The sequence below is a fragment of the Acinonyx jubatus genome, chromosome B4, assembly GCF_027475565.1.
Source record: "Acinonyx jubatus isolate Ajub_Pintada_27869175 chromosome B4, VMU_Ajub_asm_v1.0, whole genome shotgun sequence".
NCBI classification, from domain to species: domain Eukaryota; kingdom Metazoa; phylum Chordata; class Mammalia; order Carnivora; family Felidae; genus Acinonyx; species Acinonyx jubatus.
The window spans coordinates 2,792,342-2,814,174 of NC_069387.1; the positions used below are offsets into that span (position 1 = coordinate 2,792,342).

Below are 21,833 nucleotides of genomic sequence, written 5' to 3' on the forward strand. Positions count from 1 at the left end.
TCCAGCCGGGGGCGGGCCCAGGGCTTGGACACCGCCAGCCAGCGCTGCCGACTTTTGCCCACCGACTGGAGGATCGCGGCACGTCCCCCCGCCCCGGGCCGCAGGTGAAAGCAGGGAGAGCCCGAGAGAAAGCGGGGGGCGCCCGCAGCGCCGCCCGGGAAGAATCCAGCGGGGAGCGCCTCGGTCGGGGTTCCGGCCCCCTACGTGGCGCGCTCCCTTCAAAGGCTGCGATCCCGCCCACCTAGGACGCTCCGCCCACCCGCGGTGCCAGTCCCGCCACCTGCGGGGCCCCCTACCCACCCCGCGCTCTCTCCCGCCCGCTCCCTTCCCCCCCGCCCCCGCCAGCGCCCGCTACGCCCGCCCCCTGCGATGCTCCGCCCACCGGGATACACCCGCCACCTGCGGCGCTCGCGGCCACCTGCCAGGCTTCCCCAGCCGCTGCGATCCCGCCCACCCGGGACGCCCCGCCCACCAGCGGTGCGCCCTCCACCTGCAGCTCGTCCCCCACCCCGTGCCACCTGGAGCCCCCCCGCCCCGCCTTGCCCCCGCCCACCTGCCGCGCTCGCTCCGCCTGCCCCCCCTCCCGGATTGCCCCCACCTGCCGCGCTCCCCCACCGGCGGCTGGCGCGCCCCGGCCCCGCCCCCGCGCCCCGGAGCCCGCCCCAGGCCGCCCATTGGCGCGCGCGGCGCGGCCGGGGCGGACGGTTCCGAGTGGCGGCGGCGCGGGCGGGGTCCAGGCTGCTGCGCGCCCGCCCCGGCACTGCTCGGCCTGCTCGCCATGGACGACGACGACGTCTCCGCCCGCAAGGGCTCCTTCCGAAAGTTCCTGGAGCACCTCTCCGGGGCCGGCAAGGCCATCGGTGTGCTGACCAGCGGCGGGGATGCCCAAGGTGCGCGGCCGCCCGGCCGACCGGGGAGGGGTGATGGGAGGAGGGCCCGGGAAGCGGGGACGGGGTGCCCGGGGCGAGCGGGGAGCGGCGATGGGAGCCCCGAAGAGGCGAGGAGGAGGGGGTGCGCGGATAAGACGGGGGTGGGGGCCCGCCCCGGCGCCCGGGAGCCGCAGGGGGGCCTTCCGGGGCACGAGTGGGCGGAGCGGCCTCGGAAGAGGTGGCTGCGGCGGGGGGGGGGGGGGCAGGAGGAGGGGGGTTGTGGCCCGGGGACGCTTTATCAGGAAGATCGGTTAATTTCCCACCCCCACGTTTATGTTTTAAATTGGGGCTGGGGACGGGGTCTCCCGAGGTCATTTCTCCTCGGAGTCGTAGGGCGGGGCGATGCCCCTCCGAGGCTTGGGGAGAGCGCTGCCCCCCGGATGCCGCGGCTCCCTCCCCCTCGACCCCCCCCTCCCCTTGCGGGAAGAGCGGCCGGTCCCCGCCGCGCGTCCTGCGGATTCGCGTCCCCGCGCGGCGCGGGCGGGCGGGCTCCCCGCTGTTGCATTGCGGGGCGCGGCGGGGAGCGCGAGGGGACCCGCGCGGGGGGCCCCGGGCCCTGTTTCCGCCGCTCCGCTGACAAAGCCGAAGACGGGAATGGGTCGCTAGGCCCGCCCCGCCGGCCTCCTCTGGGGGGGGGGAAGGACCAGGAAGCCGGGGACTCCGGGGCGTCGCCAGCGCCCGGGGCGCGGACTCCAGCCCTCCCCGCCACCCCCACCATGTGGAGGCCGCCTTGGGGAGAGGGGGACGCAAGCCCGGGGCTGCGGACACCCAAGAGATGTTTATAGTTAAGGGGGGGAGGGTGACCCGGCCACGCCCGGCCTCTGGCGCTGGGTGCACGTGGGGCCACAGGGGCTCTCGGACGGTGGGGTTTCCTGGCCCAGGTGCATCGATGGGTGGGGCACGCCGACCGCTGGGAAGTGGACCCGAGGCGTCCTCGCAGCCTAGAGATGGCCGGGGCTGCAGGCGCCCATCCAGCTGGGTCTGCTGGTGTTTTCTCCCCCCTCCTGCTCCAGCCGGACGCGGGCGCGTTTCTGGGCCACGCGAGGCGGAAGGATGCTGGAGCGCGCTGCCTGGCACTTCCCCTCCCCGCCCCCGCCCACCGCGCCCGTGACCTTCCCGTTGCCCTTGAGCCGGGCGTGGCTGGCGCGGGGGCGGCAGGTTGGGGCGCTGTGGCCTCAGCCCCGCCCTTCGCGCGTCTACGTGATGCCGGGCCAGTCGCCACCCTCGCGCCCTGCGCCCTTGGCCCTGGGCACCCGGCGCGGGGACTGCGTGCTGCCCGCACCGCGGAGCAGGAGTCCCGGCGGGAGTCCCGGCGGGAGCCGCCTCTTCCACCCTGGGAGGAAGCCGTGCTGCTCACCGCCCCCCTTCCCCCACCCACACAGGCCCGCCTTCCCTTCCGGAGGGGGGACCCCCGGCTGATAGAGCAGTTCCCCCAGTGACCTAGTATCCTAGTAAAGTGATCCCGGGAGTAAACATTCCAGAGGCGCGAAGTGTTGTGACAGGGCACTGGCCCGGCCTGGAAACACGGGGGAACACTGTATTGGCGCTTAAGTAAACACCCAAGGTGTGCCACGTGGAGTCCGGGTGGGGTCGCCGTGGGGCTCAGAGTGGCTTCCCCGTCAACCGGCGGCTTGAAAAGCACGTGCGTGTGGAGACGTGGGCTGGCACACGTTTGGAAGCATCCTGGGTGAATCTTAATCTGGGCCTCGACAGGGGGATGCACCGTTGGGCAGGAAGTCGAACTGGCCTTTAAACCACAGGGCTTCAGGGTCAGAGTTTCAAGGTTGTTTTACAATTAAGGCTCTGTGTCTGGTGAAAATACATGGACGGGTCATTCTTTTGAACCCCCGTCCAAAAGCTTGCTCAGCTACCTGGTAGGTGACGTGCACGGACTCGAGGTGATGGCACAGGAGAGTCAGCATTTTCTGTCCCTTCTCCTGGCTCAGCCACCTGTGAGTAGTTGTAAGTAACAAGAGGCCAGTTGAGTCCACACAGCTGGTCACTGGGAGAGGAAACGTTGAGACCCAGACATGAGAAGGCCGCTCGGGTGGTGTCAGATTAATGGGAAACGCCTGACACTCTCAGGTGGGCATCGGGCTGCCCCTGGGAGAGCCTCCCGTGGTCTGGGCATTTATCCCGCGGAGCTGAGGCCCTCGACTCCGTGTTGTCTGGAACTCCATGGGAAGCAGCATCTCCTGCTTTGGTATTTTGAGCTCTGACTGAGGGTCTCGATCCCCTTCTGTCTGAGAAAGCTCCTCCTGGCGTGTGCTCGGTCAGTCTCAGCAGCAGCAGATTTAGAGACCCCTAGAGAAGGTTGTTCCTAGAGATGCTGTCTAAGACGCTCTGTTCTTTCCCCATTTTATCTTGATTCCAGATTCTGTCAGCCAAGGTAGGAGAATTTTGCTCATAGCTAAAGATCCAGGAGAGCATGTGCAAGCCTTAATTTCAAGGTAGTTTTCTTTTTTCTTTAATTTTTAGAAATCTTTTTATTTATTTTTGAGAGAGAGAGAGAGAGAGAGAGAGAGAGAGCATGAGCGCATGAGCAGGGGAGGGGCAGAGAGAGAGGGAGACACGGAATCCGAAGCAGGCTCCAGGCTCTGAGCTGTCAGCACAGAGCCCGCCGCGGGTCTCGAACTCACAGACTGCGAGATCATGACCTGAGCCGAAGTCGGACGCTTAACCGACTGAGCCCCCCAGGAGCCCCACAAGGTAGTTTGCTAATCCGGTGTGGAATGATGGTCGGATTCCACGTGGAGATGACCATGGCTACTATTTGGGGGGCCGGGAGCGCTAGGCTTCCCGCCTCCAGGCCTCATTACGTTGCTCCACGGTGCGTATGTCTTCATTTTCGAGGTGGGGAGAAGGTCCTACAGACTCGCGAGTGACTTCGTTCAGGTCACGTGGCTCATACGTGGCATTTGGCAGGATTTAGGCAAAGCCCTGTGAGCTCTCAATCCCCAGTACTTCCCAGCAGGCCATGCTCTCCGGGGGCCTTTCTTCAGTGAAGCTGTAAAGTTCAGGTCCAAGTTAACGCTCCAAAGTGTGCAAAGCCCAGCTTGCTCAACATTATACGGATGATTTTTCCACAGCTTTGTGAGGGGAGCAGAAAACGCCTCTTTACAGCGATAGCACTGGGGTAGCCGAAGCAGTCCCACGTCGATACCAGAGTGATGGAGTGCTTTTGTTTTCTACTCGAGTTTCGTGTAATTATTTAAAAAATAAGAAGAAGAAAGAAAAAAAAAATCCCCTCATCTGTATTCTCACAGCCCCCCGCCCCGCCCCTTAAGGAAGGCAGTTTCTAGACCTTATTGTTCTTCTCATGCTTTGGGTTTCTTCTGTTGTCGCAAGGACGTCTGCAAGTTTAAACTGATTTTCCACCTTGCGGGATGGACAGCCTTTCCATGACTAAGCAGCCACCCTCCAGCAAGATTGTGTCACTCACCAAACATGATTCAGAGTGTGGGCTCCGGAAGGCCGGGTGCAGCTGAGAAGGTGCAGGAACCCAGGGCAGCGAGGCTAGGAAGGCTGAGTCCCTCTTTCACCTGAGGCAAAGCAAGCATGAGTACAGTATTCGGGGAGCTCACATGAACAGAGTCTGGATCAGCCTTTCCAGCATCAGCAAGAATAACTTGCAGGATGAGTACCTGCCGTCTGGGCTGTGCAGGCGCTACTCTGTGCTAATTTAGTGCACACGGGGGCAAGCGGGCTTTGTGGGGAGCTGCCTGCCTTCAGCTCTAAGTGGTATACAGGGCCGGGCCGCGTGGGTGCAGAGGGCACGGGAGGAGGGGGACCCCAGTGTCTCTCCCCAAGTGCGTTTTCTGAGGTCCAGCACAGGACGCGGCACGGGGCAGGCTCTCGAGTGTTTGCTGCACGGCTCCCCTGACTCCCCTGGCTCTCCCTGAGGCCTGTGGGCCACTCCCTGTCGCAAAATGCCGGGCGACTGGGGTTCTGGCTCCTTCCTTTTCTCATGAAGTCATTTCAGTGCCTGAACCTCACTAATCAAAAGCAGTCCTTCTGCAGAGCGGTGCCTGGGAACGCCAAGGCCTCGAAGATTCGAACTTGAGCACCGTAGTCGGAAATGTGAGGCTCTGGTCTCGGGGCCTCGGGCAGGAGGGTGGTCCTGCCGTTGAACACGCGAAGCCGCAACACCGCACTGGGCCCTGCTCGGGTGGGTTCCTTCTGTGCGCGCCAGGAGCCCAGCTCGATGCAGAGGGAAGCGGGGGCCGGTGGGCATCTTGTCTCCGAGGGCTCTGGGGCCCCTCACTGCCCTGGAACTCTGTCTGCGTGCGTTCTGTAACGGGTTTTTTTTTTCCACTTAAGATGTAATAATTAATTTAGCAAAAACTGTTGCGTCCTGGCAACGGTGTGTTAGAATCACAGCGGTAACCCCGTGAGCGCCGCGGGCAATCAGCCATCGCACCGTTTTCTGGAACTGTGGCACACGCACCGTGTGGCACACCCAGGTGACTTAGACTCTGGACACTTGGTCGTCTTTCAGAAAAACTCAAACCCGGTTACGGGAAGCAAACAGCTTTGGCTCGGAATTGAAACGTTTCATCGGGGGGAGCCGGGGGCCCCCGGGGGCCGCTCTGCCCACCAGAGGGGCCACCAGGAGCCATCACCATTAGAAACACAGAGACGGGCCGGGACGGGGTGACAGCAAACGTGGAGACCCAAAACTGTGTGCTTGCTGCGATTGTAATTAGGTCAGGAGGGTGTATTTGGACACAGGGCAGGGGGCTTTATGTTAAAAATGGTCGGGGTGCTGTGTGTCCACCTCCCTCTTCTCAGCAAGCTCCGCGGGGCGCACTGTCTGTATTTGGTGCACCTGCCCAGGGGGCCCCCCCCCCTCTTTTTCCCAGATGTCTTTGCCGCCATGTACTCAGCGTGCATGGAATTACACACGTTGTACCTGTCAGGACGAGAGTGTGGAGAGAGTGTGGAGCGGGGCCTCCCAGAACCCTGGGGCTGTTGGGGGTGAATAGCGTGGTTCCTGCTCTCCACCAGGGTCCCGCTGGGGTCCCACTCTCCCCTGGGCAGGGCCTCCAGTGCTCATTTGCATAACAAAGCCGCAGAATCGCTCACCTGCTGTCCTCTCCCTTCTTGCTCCCCCTGCCTCTCCCCTCCTCCCCAGTGAGGGTCTTCCATCCAGGGACGCTGCCCCGCCCTGCTGCCCCTGGGGGCTCTGGAGCTTTGTCTCCCTGGTTTCGCAGAAGCCACCCAGGGGTCTTGCTGAGGCGCGTTCTGGTGTCGCGGGTCTGGGCACCGCACCTCTGGTCCCTCTGGTCGGCTCAGGGCCACACGCTGGAGTCGGGGTCCACGGGGCAGCTCGGCCCATCAGGACGAGGACCTTGGCTGGGAGGGTTACGCATAGGACTCCTTGCATAGAGCGTGGAAACAAGTGATGTGGCCGGACGTGTCTTCGACGGGGAAACGGTTGGCAGAGTAGGTGCGGTGGCCGCCCGCGGCCCTTCCTCCTCGGCTCAGCTCTGGATTAATATTCCTGGGGTGTGATTCCCCTTCCCGTGTCCTCCTCCCATCAATGAGCGAGGCTGCCTGGGTGTGGAGTGATGCCCGGGGCAGACGGCGGACGCCCTCTGTCAGGGAGCCGGACCCGGCAGAGAGCCTGTTTCTGGAAGGCCCGGGACACCTGTGTGCAGAGACTCTCCACACGCCCCATGGGGGGCTGAGGGGTGAACCAGCGCACAGTACCCCGGCATGGGGGCGGGGGGGGGGCGTGCAGGGGCTGGGGGAAGAGGTCAGGGCCAGGTGGGTGAGGTTCCGGGGAGGGGCAGGCAGTGAGGACTTTGGATTTGCCTTGTGGGTTCAGGGAAGCCACCTGAGGTGTGGGTGCAAAGCCCAAGTTTAGGGTCTCATGGGGAGCAGGATTGGACCATAGCTGGAGGGTTGCAGGACTGGAGCTGGGCCCCTGGCAAGATGCCCCTATGGCAGGGACCCAGGAGGGTCTGGTGACTTTGCAGGTGGAGGGTTTGGCCTCAGGTAGGAGCTCACAGTAGGGCAGGAAGAAAGGCAGAGCCGGGAGCAGCGGTGGAAGCAGGCAGGTTGGTAGAATGTTCTTGATAGCCTTGCTTAGACTAGTGAACAATGGGAGGTCCAGGGAAAACCCATCAGCAGGGGATGAGCTGTTAGGTGCCTGGAATATTCTCTGCCTTTCCAAGGAGCTTTGCTCTGACGCTCCCGGCAAGAGACCACACCGCTGTTACGGTGTGGATTCAGAAGTAGATTCCACTGCTGTGCGATAGAAACCAGGCTCCCACATGAGGCCCATTATGGATGTCACCGTGTAGCCACCGCATTACAGAAGGGAAAACAGGGGCTCCTGGGGGGCTTGGTCGGTTGAGCGTCCGACTTCGGCCCAGGTCATGATCTCACGGTTCGTGGGTTCGGGCCCCACATCGGGCTCTGGGCTGACAGCTCGGAGCCTGGAACCTGTTTTGGATTCTGTGTCTCCCTCTCTCTGCTCCTCTCCTGCTCGTGCTTGCTCTCTCTCTCTCTACCTCTAAAATATAAATAAACATAAACAAATTTTAAAAAGGGGAAAGAAACAGGAGACGTTAATTGTAAACGTGTATTTTATTCAATCTAGTATTTCAGTCCATCATTAATATAAAGACCATTAATAGGACATTTCACTTTTTTGTTTCCGTGCTGAGCCTTGACATGTGCTCTGTTATCTGCCACAGTGCATCTTGGCACAGTCCAGGGCCGCACCAGGGACAGTGGGGCTTCAACCCCCGCGGTGGCCGCGGCCGCTTGGATATAAAGGGTCCCCCTGAGCCTTCGTGGGGAAGCTCGGATGGCGTGCAGGGGACTGCTGGCTGTGGTCTCGGTGTCCGTGATGGGCACTGGGACGCGGCGTGTGGCAGGCTCGGAGTGCCCGGCCTCTCCCGCTCCCTGTCACCCAGGCTTCCCCGGGGCGGGCACGCTGGCTCCGCTCCACCCCCCACCGGGCCCCGCACCCAGTCCCCCAGCCCCGCTCTGCCCGCGCTCTCCTCCTTGGCAGTGTATTGGTTTCTCGGGCCCGGGAACCGTCCTGTTTGGCCAGGGATGTAAGGCACCAGTGCCTGGCGAGGAGACGATGCCCCATCCGTGTGCACCGGACGGCTGGACGAGTGAACGCGTGCCCACGTTTTCCCCCGACTTTTCACGCGGGCAGTGAGGTGGATAGCACAGGATGTGGGGGAGCTCCCGGCTTGCCAACTGATCCCGGGGGAGCCAGCCCCTGGACACAGCTCTCTTTGTGACCTCCTCCCCTCGCCCCTCCTACCTACATTATTAAACGGGGAGGCTTAATGGAGAATCTTAGGAGCAGGAGCAAGAGCAAGAGAATGGTCCTTTAGCTTGTTTTCTGACACACGCTGACGGCTGCTTCGGTACAAAGAGGCGCGTGAATTCAGACAGAGGCCGGTGAGAGGGCTGAACAGCTGGGCTTTATTTTTCCAAAAGGAATTTAAGTAGGGACTAATTAGGGAAGGGAAGGTGACGAGTGGGGAAAATCACTCCATACCGTTAAGAGGGTTAAGTCAGGAGGTTGATTATACTCTTCTGATCACGTGGGAAACACAAGATGAGCCCCACCCGTTTTATTAGAATCAGCATATCCCTTACTTCTTACAGATGAAGTTTCTTTTCTTTTTTTTTTTAAGTTTACTTGTTATTTATTTTTGAGAGAGAGAGAGAGAGAGAGAGAGGGAAGGGGAGGGGCAGAGAGGGAGGGAGACAGAGACTCCCGAGCAGACTCTGCACTGTCAGCACAGAGCCCGACACAGGGCTCGATCCCACAAACCCTGAGATCAGGACCCGAGCTGAAACCGCGAGTCAGACGCTTGGCCGACTGAGCCACCCAGGCGCCCCAAGATTCCTCAGAGTTTAAACGTCATCAGAACAGACCTCAGGAAGCGTTTGGAAACAGGTCCACGGCGCTCCCTGACCTTCAGGGAGGGAAGATCTGACCAGACGCTCTTACCCGCACCCTAGTTTGGTGAGAAGCAGCGAATACGTAAGATCAGAACAACTTAAGGGTCCGATCTTTCTGCTGCGTCCCAAGTCACCAGCACACATTTCCCACCTCGCTGCCCCCTCGTCTTCCCAAGGTTTGGTCATTCTGGGTGCCCGTAACCAGACTCCACATTCCCTGAAGGCCGGGTTTACATTTCTGCGAACGACGAGGCGACTGCTCTCGAAGCACTAAGATTCTGACTCGCCAGCAAGATAACATTTCCCCATGATAACAATTAGGAGAGTTGCTTTAATTCCCCGACGTGGCCACCGAAGCAAAAGCGAAAGCACGAGGAAGGAGCCCTGTGATGCAAGCTGTTGGGGAGCAGGGGTGTCTTCCCGTTTCCCTGGCTTTTGTCCTCCTGGGTCCCCTCCCTGGAAGGTGGCTACCTGCCGGGCCCAACCCCGCCCGGTGGGAGGAGGACCCACGAGGGCTGACTAACCCACAGGCCCCGCCCCGAGCACTTAGACAGGAATTGGGGCCCAGGGGGCATCTGGATCCCTCGCGGTTGGCTTTGGGGATTCCAGCACAGCCTTCCTGCTGCAGAATCTGCACCAGCTCTAAGTCTGACTGAAGGCCAAGGCTTACCCGCTGGGTTTTGTTCCCTTGGCTCAGTTTCTGTGCTCGGAGCCTGACTTCCTCATCCACCCAGGGGGTCTCCGGACCCCACAGGCTTCCTGTGAGCGTCCACCCCAGCTGGTTATTAGCCACAGGCATGGCCCCTCCCCAGGCCCCAGGCGAAGCTCCGAGCTGTGGCAAGAGGCCGGCTGGCTTCACTAGATGACTCACTTGCAAGTAAGTGAGTTAAAGCCCAGTGAGTCTTGGAGGGGGTTTTCAGGATGTACTGGCTGGACTGTTCTCCGTCTGCCCCTCCCCAGGAACTTGGTGGAAATGCTCAGGCTCCTCCCTCCCCCAGAAGCCCCCAGGGACTCTGCCAGGGCCCAGGGGGATACCCAGTGCTAGGTGGGCACTGAGTGGGATGTGAGTGTAGGAGTGGGATGCAGGGGTGGGGTGCAGAAGTGAGTGCAGGGGTGAGTGCAGAGGGAGGATGCAGGGGTGGGAGGCAGGGGTGACTGCAGAGGTGAGTGCAGGGGTGGGAGGCAGGGGTGACTGCAGGGGTGGGTGGGGTGCAGAGGTGAGTGCAGGGGTGGGAGGCAGGGGTGGGAGGCAGGCAAGGGGCCTCCCATGACAGGTTACAGTCGGGGCAGGCTTTTATCCCACAGGGACTCGGGGGCGTCCCCTCCGGATCATGTCTACTTGTCACAGTTCTTTCCTTCAGCCACTTACATGGCGTAAAAACGCCATTTATCGTGCCTGTGTGAGGGGCCCCTTGGGAATGACGCCTTGTAAAGGAGGGGCGTTCAGGAGGGTGACGGCCCGGAAGTCGGTGTTTATCATACTTCCCACCCGGGGATGGTGCCGTTGAAGGGCTTGGGGTCAGTTTCCCTGTGACGGTGGCTGCAGCGTGAGCCCCGGAATCCTGGAGCCTGTTGGGGGGGAAGCTAAGCAGCTGTGTTGTCCCTCCAGCCGCCCACCTGACACGGCCGCGGGGGACCCACAGGCCGCCCGCACAGGTGTGAGAGCCCACACTGTGCCACTCCTCCAGGGACGAGGGGTGGGTGGGGGCTCGCAGGGAGTCTGTCTGGGGGTCTGGAGCCCCATCTGCAGGTCGAGGGAGGGCATCCAGCGTGTCTGACTGGGACGCGGTGACATTTCGGGGGGAGCTGTGGGCTTGTGCTGTGGAGACGACCGACTGTGAGATTCAAGGTCGAGCATCCAGGTGGGGCCGAGCAGGTAGATAGAGTCCCCGTGCTGGACACCCTGTCCCTGAGGAGTTTGGCTCGACGCGTGCAGGCCCTGTCGGATCGAGGGCAGGGACATGGGCATATCCGAGTTTGTGGGTGCCAACGCAGGAGACCCCGGGGCGCCTGGGGGGGCTCTGTCGGTTAAGCATCTGACTCTTGATTTCAGCTCAGGTCATGATGTCATTGATCTGTGCTAAGCATGAGCCTGCTTGAGATTCTCACTCTCTGCCCCTCCCCCACCTGTGTGTGTGTGTGTGTGTGTGTGTGTGTGTGTGTGCACGTGTGCACATGCTCTGTCTCTCAAAATAAACATTTTAAATGGATAAATGAACTTATTTATTTTGAGAGAGCGAGCGAGAGGAAGGGGGGTAGGAAGGGACAGAGAGAGAGGGAGAATCCTTGCTGACCCCGCAGAGCCGAAATCTCATGAGCCATGATGAAGACCTGAGCCGAAATCAAGAGTCAGACGCTTAACTGGCTGAGCCACCCAGGTGCCTTGTAATATTTAAAAAAATTTTTTTTAATGTTTATTTATTTTTGAGAGAGTGAGAGACAGACTGTGAGCAGGGGAAGGGGCAGAGAGAGGGAGACACAGAATCCGAAGCAGGCTCCAGGCTCCGAGCTGTCAGCACGGACCACGAGATCGTGGGCTCGAACCCACAGACTGCGAGATCGTGACCTCAGCCGAAGTCGGCCGCTTAACTGACCGAGCCACCCAGGCGCCCCGTAGTTTTTTAACAAGAAGAATGTGTTTATAAATTACTTGTGTCGTAACTAACCAAAGACATACAGCCGTTCCAGGGCGGGATGCGGGGCAAACGTGGGGAGAAATGCGAGTTTCGAGGGCAGAGGCTGTCGTGGTGTGTGGGTTCAGCGTGGGCAGCAGCACGGAGAGCATGGGAAAGGCAGCACGTGGGGGGTGTGGAGGCTGTGCCCTGATGTGCAGCGTCTGAGGGTCGGAGGACCGAACAGCTGTTAATCCATAGGTCCTCAAACGGGGTTCGACCAGGAAGTGATGGCTTGCAGATGTGCACGTGTCCATGGACGTGTACGTTTTATGTGTGCGTTAAACGTGGACTTATTTCTAAGGTCTGGGCCCCATGCTCGTCCAGCCACGTGACTACTGTAGCCTTTGAGAGCCGACAGCCGTGTTCTCGGGTCTCAGACGTGGCTCAGCTGTGACCTTCTCTGCCTGTCTTCTGGGTGGCTCTGCCCACCCAGTACGTACGAATTTCGTGTCCGTGTCTGTAACGCTCCTGGGAGCCAGGTGCCTTCCGTGTATTACCAGGGGTGGCCTTTCCTTCGTGGCCCGTGTTCTCCAGCCTCTGCAGTCCTGACATTTGTGTCTGAAACGTGAGTTAGCGGGGGAGGCAGGGGAGCGACCCGGTGTCCCGCATGTCGGCTAGGAGCCAGGAGCTGCCTGTTCGAGGCCTGAGACCGACTGTCCCCTCCCGAATCCTGGCCTCGCAGGCCGGCCTCTTAGTGATGACACAGGGTTTGCAGTTTCCTGTTCCCTCTGCTCTCCCCAGGGCTTACCCGGCCCAGGTGCGCCGCTCAAAAGTGGGGCTCCCGTGGAGAGCGAGTCGGGGCGTCGTGAGAGCACGAGGCTGTGTCGCACAAAACCGTTTTAATCCCCTTTAGGTAGTGTCCTCTGGGCAAGTGTGGAGCATGTCCGAGATTTATCTTGAGGAGGTATTTATTCATACCGTATTGGTCTGGCTTTTCTTTTAATAAACGGCGTGACTTAGTTTGAATTTAAGGCCCTTCACTGAGACATTCTTTACACCGCCAGCTGCTAACGAAATAACGATTTTCCTCCTCCGGTCGCAGAGGCAGCCCTTGTCCGTGTCAAGTTGAGTCTGTCTAACCACAGATAAGCCCCGGTCCCTCTGCTGTCTCGCCGATGGGCTGTGTTGCCTACCAACTCCTCCGGGCCGGGGTCCCGCCTCTGTCTGCGGTGACCGTCAGGGTGCCCCGGGCTCTCGGACAGTGACGCGCCCCGGCCGTGTGCCCTCAGCGCACCGGCCGCCTGGCCCTGACCCCGGACGTGCACGCCAGGCCCGTCGTCCGTGTGAGGAGCCCACTGCACGGGCTCGTGGGTCCCCCATGGTCACAGCGGGTTAAATGGCAGCACGCGAATCGCCACAGTCTGGTCACTGACTCTGTCCCCTTCCTTCCGCAGGTATGAATGCTGCTGTCCGTGCTGTGGTGCGCATGGGAATATACGTGGGGGCCAAGGTGTACTTTATCTATGAGGTCAGTGTTGCGTCTCCCTCCCGCTTTCTCTGACTCGGGGAACCGTGCCTCACGCTTGCCCGGGCGTTGTTGACCCAACACGAGATGACGGGTGGTGGGCACGCCCCTCAGGCCACAGCAGGGCCCCGTGTGCAGGGAGGGGGGGGTGCCCCAGGGAGTGGGGAGGTCGCACTCCTGGTCTGGGTGCAGGTCTGTGAGGTTTGTGCCAGGGGTGAGGGGCTGGGGGGGGACCACACGGGGCGCAAAATGCCGCTTCGTGTTACCTGCTGGCCCCGTGGGATGACCGTATTTGTCTGCAGCCCTCCTTCCTTACGGAAGTGATCTGTCACTCATTATGGGGCTGAACGTGAATAAACATTGAGGTAAATGGGAGAAAGAGGCCACTTTGAGCTTTGTGTCACCACCGGGAAACCCAGACCACCTCCCCGGCAACCCTTTCCGTACCAACTTCAAATGAAGAGTCTGAGGTGAGCCGGGGGCCACGGGCTGTGATGTCCCACTTTCCAGGGGCTGACCACGTAGCAGTAGGCGAGGTTTGGAGGGGAGGCGCCCGTGTAGTTTGGACCCGGGCGTTTACGTCAAAAACTATGAGGGATAAATAATCTCTATTTAGGTTTTAAATTTATGAAACCTAACAAAGCGGAAAACACGGAAAGAAAAGAGCACATTCGTCTTTTATTCTGATCCTCCCCAAGACTGTATGTGAGAGTCTAGAAGGGGATCTGAATGTTAAAAAATTACAGCAAATAGGGGGGCGCCTGGAGGGCTCGGTCGGTGAAGCGTCCGACTTCGGCTCAGGTCATGATCTCGCGGTTCGTGGGTTCGAGCCCCACGTCAGGCTCGATGCTGACAGCTCAGAGCCTGGAGCCTGCTTCTCGTTCTGTGTCTCCCTCTCTCTCTGCCCCTCTCCCGCTCATGCTCTCTCTTTCTCTCAAAAATAAACATTTAAAATTAAAAAAAAACTACAGCAAATATATTTTGTGCAGTGTTTTCCACCACGATCCCTCTCCACACTTCAGGTTTCTGCGATATCCCACCACTGGGGACTCGCATTTACGTGACCCCTCGTTTGTGGGATCATTCCTCTCCCGTGCGACTGGTGACACCCCACTTTTCAAATGTCCTGACACAGGAGACCCGTGATGGTGTGTGAAGCCATTAGGTGTTTTGTGCGATTACCGTGATCCCAGCACAGGGCGCCGACGGGATGGCCCGTGCGGCAGGCATGGTGGGGGGGGGGGGGGGGGGGGTGTTGGTATTTTGCCACAGTGGTTCCTGAAACCGGCTCCAGGCCCTGACCTCCCCCCCACCCTGCCCTGGCCCCCCAGAGCTGGCCCGGGCTCTCCTCCTTCTGGGAAGGGGCGGGTCACAAGCCTTTGCTCGTCGGGCTGGATAACAGTTTGTGTGTTTGCTGGAAAGGTGTTTTTTTTGCCCCGTTCTTGGCTTTGCTCTTCCGAGCTGTGGCTCTGTGGCTCTGGGGTTTGCGTCTCTCCGATTTGGGAGCTGTGAAAAGGATGGGCCCAATCAAAGCGTTGTCTGGGGTGTCTTCGGGGTCACGTCACCCCTGTGGCCGTTGGCCCTGGGCGGGGGCGCTGGTGTGGACAGAGCCCGCACCTCCGGTGGGTGTTTAGCTTGCTACAGTTGCCCGCGTGTGTTCCTGCCGCTGCCGGGCACCGCGTGCATGCACACCGATGCCCTCTGCCTTTCCGTTTGGTTCCATTTCACCCTGGGGAGGGGCTGCCTCTGCCTTGGAGCTCCAGCCGGAACCCCCCCCTTCTCCTGCCTGCTGGGGGCTGGGGCGGACTCGGACCAGGTTCCTCTCTTGTGACCGACAGCGTGTTTTCGATTCAGTGCAGACAATTCTGCCTGGACTCTGGGCGTGCAGCACGTGGGCCCCACAGTGTTTGTCCCCCTCGCTAGGGACGCTGTGGGGGTTCTCCAGGCTCCAGCTCTGTCACCAGCGGCCACTGGGACTGGAGGGTGACTGCGGGTGCTGGAGGGAGGGGAAGGAAGTCATTTCCGTTATTTCATAGTTGAAGAAACTGACTGGTGTGTGTCTTTCAAAAAAAGAGACTTTGCTTTTTCTGTGTCTTTTCGTCACGGGCAGAGCTGGGGAGAAAGCCCCAGTCCCCCATCCGGCCAGTGACGGGGATGGGACGTACCACCCCCGGGGACGCTGATGTCTGCAGACATTTCGTGGCTGTCACGTTATTAGGGCTCCCGCCATGTGGTGCCTGGGGACCAGGGACGCCACTCAGCTCCCTGCGGTGCCCAGAACAGCGGCCACAACAGGGAGTTAGTTACCTGGCCCCGAATGTCCACGCTGCCCAGGTCAACAGGCGGAGGGCGTGCGGTGGGCCTGGTGGCCGCGTGCATGCCAAACCTTTGGGTGTTGAATCCGGCCTAGTAGCTGTCAGCATTAATCCTTGTCTGGTTTAAGAGTTCTGTTGTGGTTTTGTTTGTCGTCACTGGCCCTGTGTCCTGAGGGTATTGAGATGGGATAGTCAGATGAGATCTCTACCACCAGACTTCACAGTGTCCCCAGTTCAGGAATCGCCTTGGGGCACATCAGCTATGCCCGCCCCCAGGAACGTGGGTTCCTTGGGAGAAGAGCATCTTGGGTATTCTCTGGAAGAGTCTTGACACAGGAAAGCAGACTTCTTCTCCCCATCGTGGGCTCCGCTGCCCGCTTTCGTCCCGATCGCTTTTGGGGCCGTACTCTCGGTGCCCTCCCTGGAGGGGTGGGGTGGGTGGGGTCCTGTCGGCTGGGCGAGCCTGGCATCCCGCCCCTCCCCGCAGGTGGGCAGTGCGGAGTCCTGAGTCTGAACGGATCCCATTTCTTTCAGGGAGGGTCTGTGTGCAGGGTGGTGTAATAAGTGCTTTACTGGTGACTGGCACCTCGGGAAGAAGGTGCCGGGGACAAGAGCAGAGGGCAGTGTCTGTGGCTCGGCCCCAGGAACGGCTGGCCCGTGAGTCCCAGCGATGGGGAGCTAACGGGGGCAGCCTGGAGAGAGGCTCCCTTGAACCGAAGGCATCTGTTGGGAGAAGACACCTTGCTTCTCGTGACACCCCTCCCCCCCACCCCCAAAAGAGGAATTCTAGGGAACAGCCTGTCCTTTCTGTCCCCATGGGGGGCCGTCCTGGGCTCACTCAAAACTCTGTCGCCTCCCACCCTCGGACTTTGCACTGGGAACCGATAGCATCTCATCGAACTGAATCCGTTCAGGTGCCATCAGCTCTTTGTCACCGACGTAAAGGACCCTGTCTTTGAAATCCAACCGACTCTGAAATCTGCTGGGTTTTTTTCCTAATTCATTTGGGCAGCAGAATGCTCATCCTTTACCCACCCGTCTAGTGTGACCGTCCCTAGGACGGGCAGGGGGCACCGGCCGGGACCACCCCCTTCCCCACAGTCGTCACAGAAGTGTCTCCAGACGCGGGCAGTGGTGCTGGTGGGCACAGTGACCCCCGTTGGGGGCGGCCGTCCGAGACCTCTTGGGGCTCAGATTTACAAGACGTTTGGTTTTCTTTCTCCAAAACCACACTCAGCAGGCTATCCAGCTGCCCGTCGGTGTGTATAGCCCCCCGCCCCCACCCGCCCCCGGAGCTTGACTGGAGCTTTCGAGGTTCCCCACACGCCTAAAGAGTTAAACGGGTTAGTGTTACATAAAGGAAGGGTTTTGGGGTTTTTTCCCTCAGCAGAAAGTTTGTGGGAAGCGTATTGATGGGAAAACGCTGGCAGTCCTGCTCCAGGTCTGGCACCCGGATTGTTCTGTCTGGCTGCAGTAAATGCGGGCCAGGACCACGTGCTGTTGCGCTGAGCCCTTGGGCACCGTCTGGGGAGGAGGGGGCGGGTGGCCGATTAACCCGTTCTTTCCACCTGGTGAGTCAGTTGTCGCTTATTTCTCCTTTTCCTTTCGGGCTCGGGTTTTTCCTTAGAGACCTACAGGTGTCTCTAGCTGTTCGGGGACGGCGATGACGAGCACGTCACATGGTTTCACAGGACTGTGCCCAGGACGAGGTCCCGGGGTTGAGGAGGGCCGTTAAGTCCTCTGTTCCTCCTGTGTTTGGTTGCTGGAAACAGGAGGCCAGTTCTGTCTCCTATAATCTGCAGACTTAAAATCCTATTAGCAGAAGGTTTTTCTGCAGATTTCCAGAAACTATAGCTCTTTAAACATGACTCACTTAAAAGTCTTTCCTCTTTTTTGTGTGTTTATTTTTTTATTTTACGGAGAGAGGCGGGGAGCTGGGGAGGGGCAGAGGGAGACAGAATCCCAGGCAGGCTCCTTGCTCAGAGCACAGCCCGGCGCGGGGCTCGATCCCACGACCCTGGGATCATGACCGGAGCCGAAACCAAGAGGTGGACACTCAGGGGACTGAGCCCCCACCCCAGGCGCCCGGAGTCTCTCCTCGCTGAGATAGCGCTTACCAGTTGGGCATGGGCACACAGACCTGGAAATACCCACAGGCCCATCTCTGGTCTTCCGAACCCTGAATAAAGGCAGGAATGATTCCCAGCACATTCAGCAGCCGACCTTCTTGTTAAAAGCACGTATGTCAGACTTCCTGGAGAGAGGGGCCTCGGCCAGGTCAGAGCCGCGACCCCGGCCTGGCCGGCTTGGGCTGCAGGCAGAGACCCTGCTCGTCAGAGCTGACGTAATACCCTGATAAACCAGCTCCAATCTGTCTGTTAGCAGAGGGGCGTCATTTTCCCCTTCCGAACAGAAACCCCGTTTGCCACGGGGCACGTGACTTCTGACGGGCTGCCTGCGTTCACCGTCTTTAAGCAGGAAACGTCATGCTCGGGGCAGAAAGACAGTGACCACCTAACCCCCCACTTTCTAGCCAGGCCGGGGGGGACAGCAGCGGTCCCCTCCTGGCCTGCCCTCCTCGGCTGGGCGTGGGGCGTCCGGGTGTGGTGGGACGTGGGTGCCCCCCGTGCTCCTGACCGGGGGGGGGCGAGCAGGCCAGGGTGCCCAGGGTGACTTCTGGGGGGCGTGCTGGCCTGCTCAGACCCGCCCCACCCCTGCCTCCGCCTCCGCCTCCCCCCACTCTCCACCCCGAGTGCTGGGAAGGCCAGGTGACCAGAACCACACTCTCTTCTCCTGCAGGTTTGACACTTAACTGTTTCTACATTTTCACTTCCTTAGAGTCAGAACTACTAACCCACAAAGCACCTGTCTAAAAACAGTAGTAGGATGGCCCAAACGAGCAGTCAAGTGTGTGTCCCTTGCAGCTGACTTGCGGGGTCGGCTGCCCGGCTCCAGCAGGCCCGTCCGCACGGTTACTGGGTTCACAAAGGTCCTGTGGCCGCACGCAGCCGCAGTCGGATGACAGAGGTAACGGGCATAGGGCTGAGCGTCTCTGCCGCTGAGGGCCCCTCTCCGCGACCCGTCCTCGGACCGTCCACACGCTGGTCCTGCTTGACACGGCCTTGCCCCGGTTCCCAGTTTAGTGTTTTAATCTCGGAAATATAATCTCCTTCTGGGCGTTTGCCCCGCCCTGCGTTATCACCGCGGGGCCGTGTCATGCTGATTTGCCGTGACCCGCTGTGGCCATGGGTTTTGTGACCGGCCTGGGACTCTGTGTTATCCGCTTCGGCGTGGAGACATCCGATAACGCCAGGGGGCTAACGCAGCACGCTGGTGGACCGGCCGGTCTCCACAGGCACACCGTGTGGGGCTCCGCCGGGGCCCGTCCTGTTCTAACCAATTGTAGAATTCGAGAGTCTGACCGCAGCTCGGCGGGACACATGCGGAGGCGGCTCTGGGGCATCGTCCCCGAGGTCCCGGCGCCCTGAGCGCTCTCAGGCCCGCTAGGCTGGAGCATCCGGGTCCCAAAGAGCCCTGGGGTTGGGGGAGGTGCGGTGAACTGGGCGCTGGGTCTGGGAGGGCCTGCTGTGTCACCGGGGGGTCCGCCCAGAACCTCCTGTAGCAAAACAGCTGACGTTCCTGGGCTTCGAGGGCACCACCATGGAGGACCCGTGCCCGCCGCTGTCTCACGCCCACCTGGGTTAGCAGGATGGCATTTCCTGACTCCAAAGCCTCCAGCGGTCGAGAGCGCACCTCTCGTGTGCTTGCCGTTAAGTCCTGTCGGTGACGTGCTCTCGTTTGTGAAGGACTAAAGCGGGAAGCCAAAACACGTATCTACGCAAGGCAGCAGAAGCCCGGGAGAGGTCTCTGGCATCAGTGGTCACATCTAGAAGACGCTTCGCGGTCGCGATCTTGGCTACAGCGTCTCCGCTGGCAGCTGGAACGTGTGCCACTCAGACGGCGAGATGCTGGGCGAAAAATGCCAGAAACGGGATCCAGAAGGAGGAGAAGGGTGGACGCCTGCAACATGAGCCTTCTAAATCACAAAGCGTCCTTCCCATAGCACGGGACTCCGGTTTCCTTCTGGGCCTTTAATTAAAAAAAATTACGCAGTATGAGGTCTCTTGTGAGAGGAAGCCACCCACCGTGGACTGGTTCCGACTCTCCTCAGAGCCGATTTAACAGGTGCCTAAAAATGCAGGTCAGAGTGACCTCTGAAGGCAGCACGGGGCCCTGGGGACAGACTGGGCCCCCGGGCCTCCCTGGACATTGCTCAGGACGGTTCCAAGGGGGTCAAACTGACTTCAGAGTCTGGGGCACGTTTGGGGACGTCACCAAGAGGTGCCGCTTGAAGCCTCCACAGGTCGTCACACTTGGTGCGGCCGCGAAGGGTCGGTCTCTGGCTCAACACCGTGCAAACGAGGGCCAGCCAGGCGGGGAGCGTTACTCTGGGGTAGAAACTCAGTGTGGTTCTTCCAACTTTTGCGTGTCTTTACTCCCGTGTGAGTCATGGAACTCGCTCTGAAGTCAGACTCCAAAGAGGATGGCAGAAAATATTTTGGGCTCTTGGCTGTATTGGAATAGGCATTCAAACCTCCAAAGAGGCTTCAGTGGAAAACAGCTCGTCCGAGCTTGTAAATTATGGTACGTTTGTGTAAAACCGGCCTTCTTGATTTAGTCACGTCTTCCTGGGAAGCGAAGGACGGCTTAAAACTGCGCTCAGATGTGCCCGAGCCCCCGGCCCCTGCCAGTCACTTCCTGTGGCCCAGCCCACGGGCGCTTCCTTTCCCGTAGACAGCCGCGCCGCGCGAGATAAACCATCTTGGGAGGCTATTCTGCCTTTCCAAATGTGTGTCATGTTTTCTAGGAGGATTTCCCATGTTCCTACTCCAGGAGCAAAGGGATTCGGAAATGGTTTTGTTGAGTCAGTGTTCAAGGCTGGGCGGTGACAATACAGGCAGAGGGAAATTTGCATTCCCCGCAGAGGCGCCTGGGGGCAGAAGCTGTGGAATGCCGTGCGGGGCACGCGAGTTGCCCGAACTGTCCAGGGGACCGTGCCGCCAGCCAGGTGCAGCGGAGACGGCCCTCGACAAGCTGGGGACACTGTCCCGGCCTCCGCGTCCTCGCCGGCACTGGGGCGCCCGGGACGGCCCCTTCCCCTGGGTGTCCTTGGTGACCTCAGGACGGAGGGTGCCGGAATTACTCTGGCGGCCGTCGGAGCGGGGGAGCGGGGTGTTGGCTCTCTGGGTGTTGCCGAGGGGTTGGCGCGCGTCACCCTGCCGTGCATGGGACGGCCCTGGTTTTCACCTGCCGTTCTGGCCTCGTTCAAGATGTTTTCTCTCGTCGTCAGGCCCGCGCGGGTTTGGGGCTGAAGCATCGTGCTGTGCGCTGGGTCCAGTTCAGCGCAGGCCTGTGTCCGGTGACACGTGCTGTGTCCCTGCATCCCAGGCTTCGGAGAACGGAGCTCGGAAAGCCGGCACCGCCACGGACGTTGAGTGCTGTTCCCGTATCTGAGGAATGGCATGGCGTGTGGTGCGTGCAGAGTGACGGGGGGTGGGGGGGTTAGTTCTTAGCAGAAACTGGGGAGTTACTTGGCAGGGCTTGGTGACAGGCAGTCCTGAGGCCAGAGGCTCCCTCCCTCTGCGTCCTCTCCCTGCTCTCTGTCTGTCTGTCTGTCGCCTGTCTACTGTCTAGCTACCCGTCTCTCTACCTGTTTGTAACACGCTGCTCACTGTCCCTGGGAGTCCCTTAGAAGCAGGGAGGGCCTGCCTTTGCATTGGTCCCGGGGCAGCGTGTGTGGTTGGTGACTCACAGCTGGCACAGCACAACTCACACCTCTCGGGAGCCCCCCTTCCAGGGGCCGGGCCTGGCCCACGTCACTCTCCACAGACATCCTCGGCAGCCCCATACGTTATATGGACAGGGCTAAAAACGCACACCCGGTAGGCTTTGTCGCTGCCCCACGAAGACGGCCTGTTCTGGGGGGCTGTGGGGAGCCTGAGCCCGGGGGTCACGTCCTCAGTACAGGAGGCGTGGGGAGGCCCGCCAGCTCCAAGGCGAATCTGCTCACGGCTCCTCTGCCCCACTTTAGTCCATTCCATTTGTCCCTCTGCTGTTTGTCACACAGAACACCAGACTGTGACACGTGCATGGGTGTATGTGTATTTAGATGTTCGCATACTATACGGTGTAAAACATTATGTGACTATAATACATTGTATGCAACCTATGTTCTGTGTAAAATATAAAGTATGTATTTGCTATATTTACGATTGTAATTATATTGCTATTTTGTAAACGTATATGGTTGTATATCGTACATAACATATTACGTGTTACGTACAATGCGTATCTATATAGCCTATAAAAATATATACCAGACACAAGTGTGTGTTGATAGCCTGGTGTTATGTGTGTGACAAACAGGAAAGAGAGAGGTGGTCTGGAGTGAAATAGAACAGAGAGGTTGAAGGCAGGTTCATTCTGTGTAATTTATAGACATACGTCATGA

The 21,833-nt window shown here is 59.9% G+C and overlaps 1 protein-coding gene across 3 annotated transcripts in view; it reads left to right on the forward strand.

Annotated features, from left to right (window-relative positions):
• The first annotated feature begins 688 nt into the window (after positions 1-688).
• PFKP (phosphofructokinase, platelet) overlaps positions 689-21,833 on the forward strand; it is a 53,107-nt gene continuing 31,962 nt past the window's right edge. The window contains exons 1-2 of one of the 3 annotated variants that reach the window (XM_053225198.1): positions 689-890; positions 12,937-13,010. In XM_053225198.1, the coding sequence (XP_053081173.1) occupies positions 779-890; positions 12,937-13,010 (186 nt within the window). In that variant the 5' untranslated portion in view covers positions 689-778. The remainder of the gene's footprint in view (positions 891-12,936; positions 13,011-21,833) is intronic. The other 2 variants (XM_027073313.2, XM_027073315.2) reach the window with 2 other exon arrangements.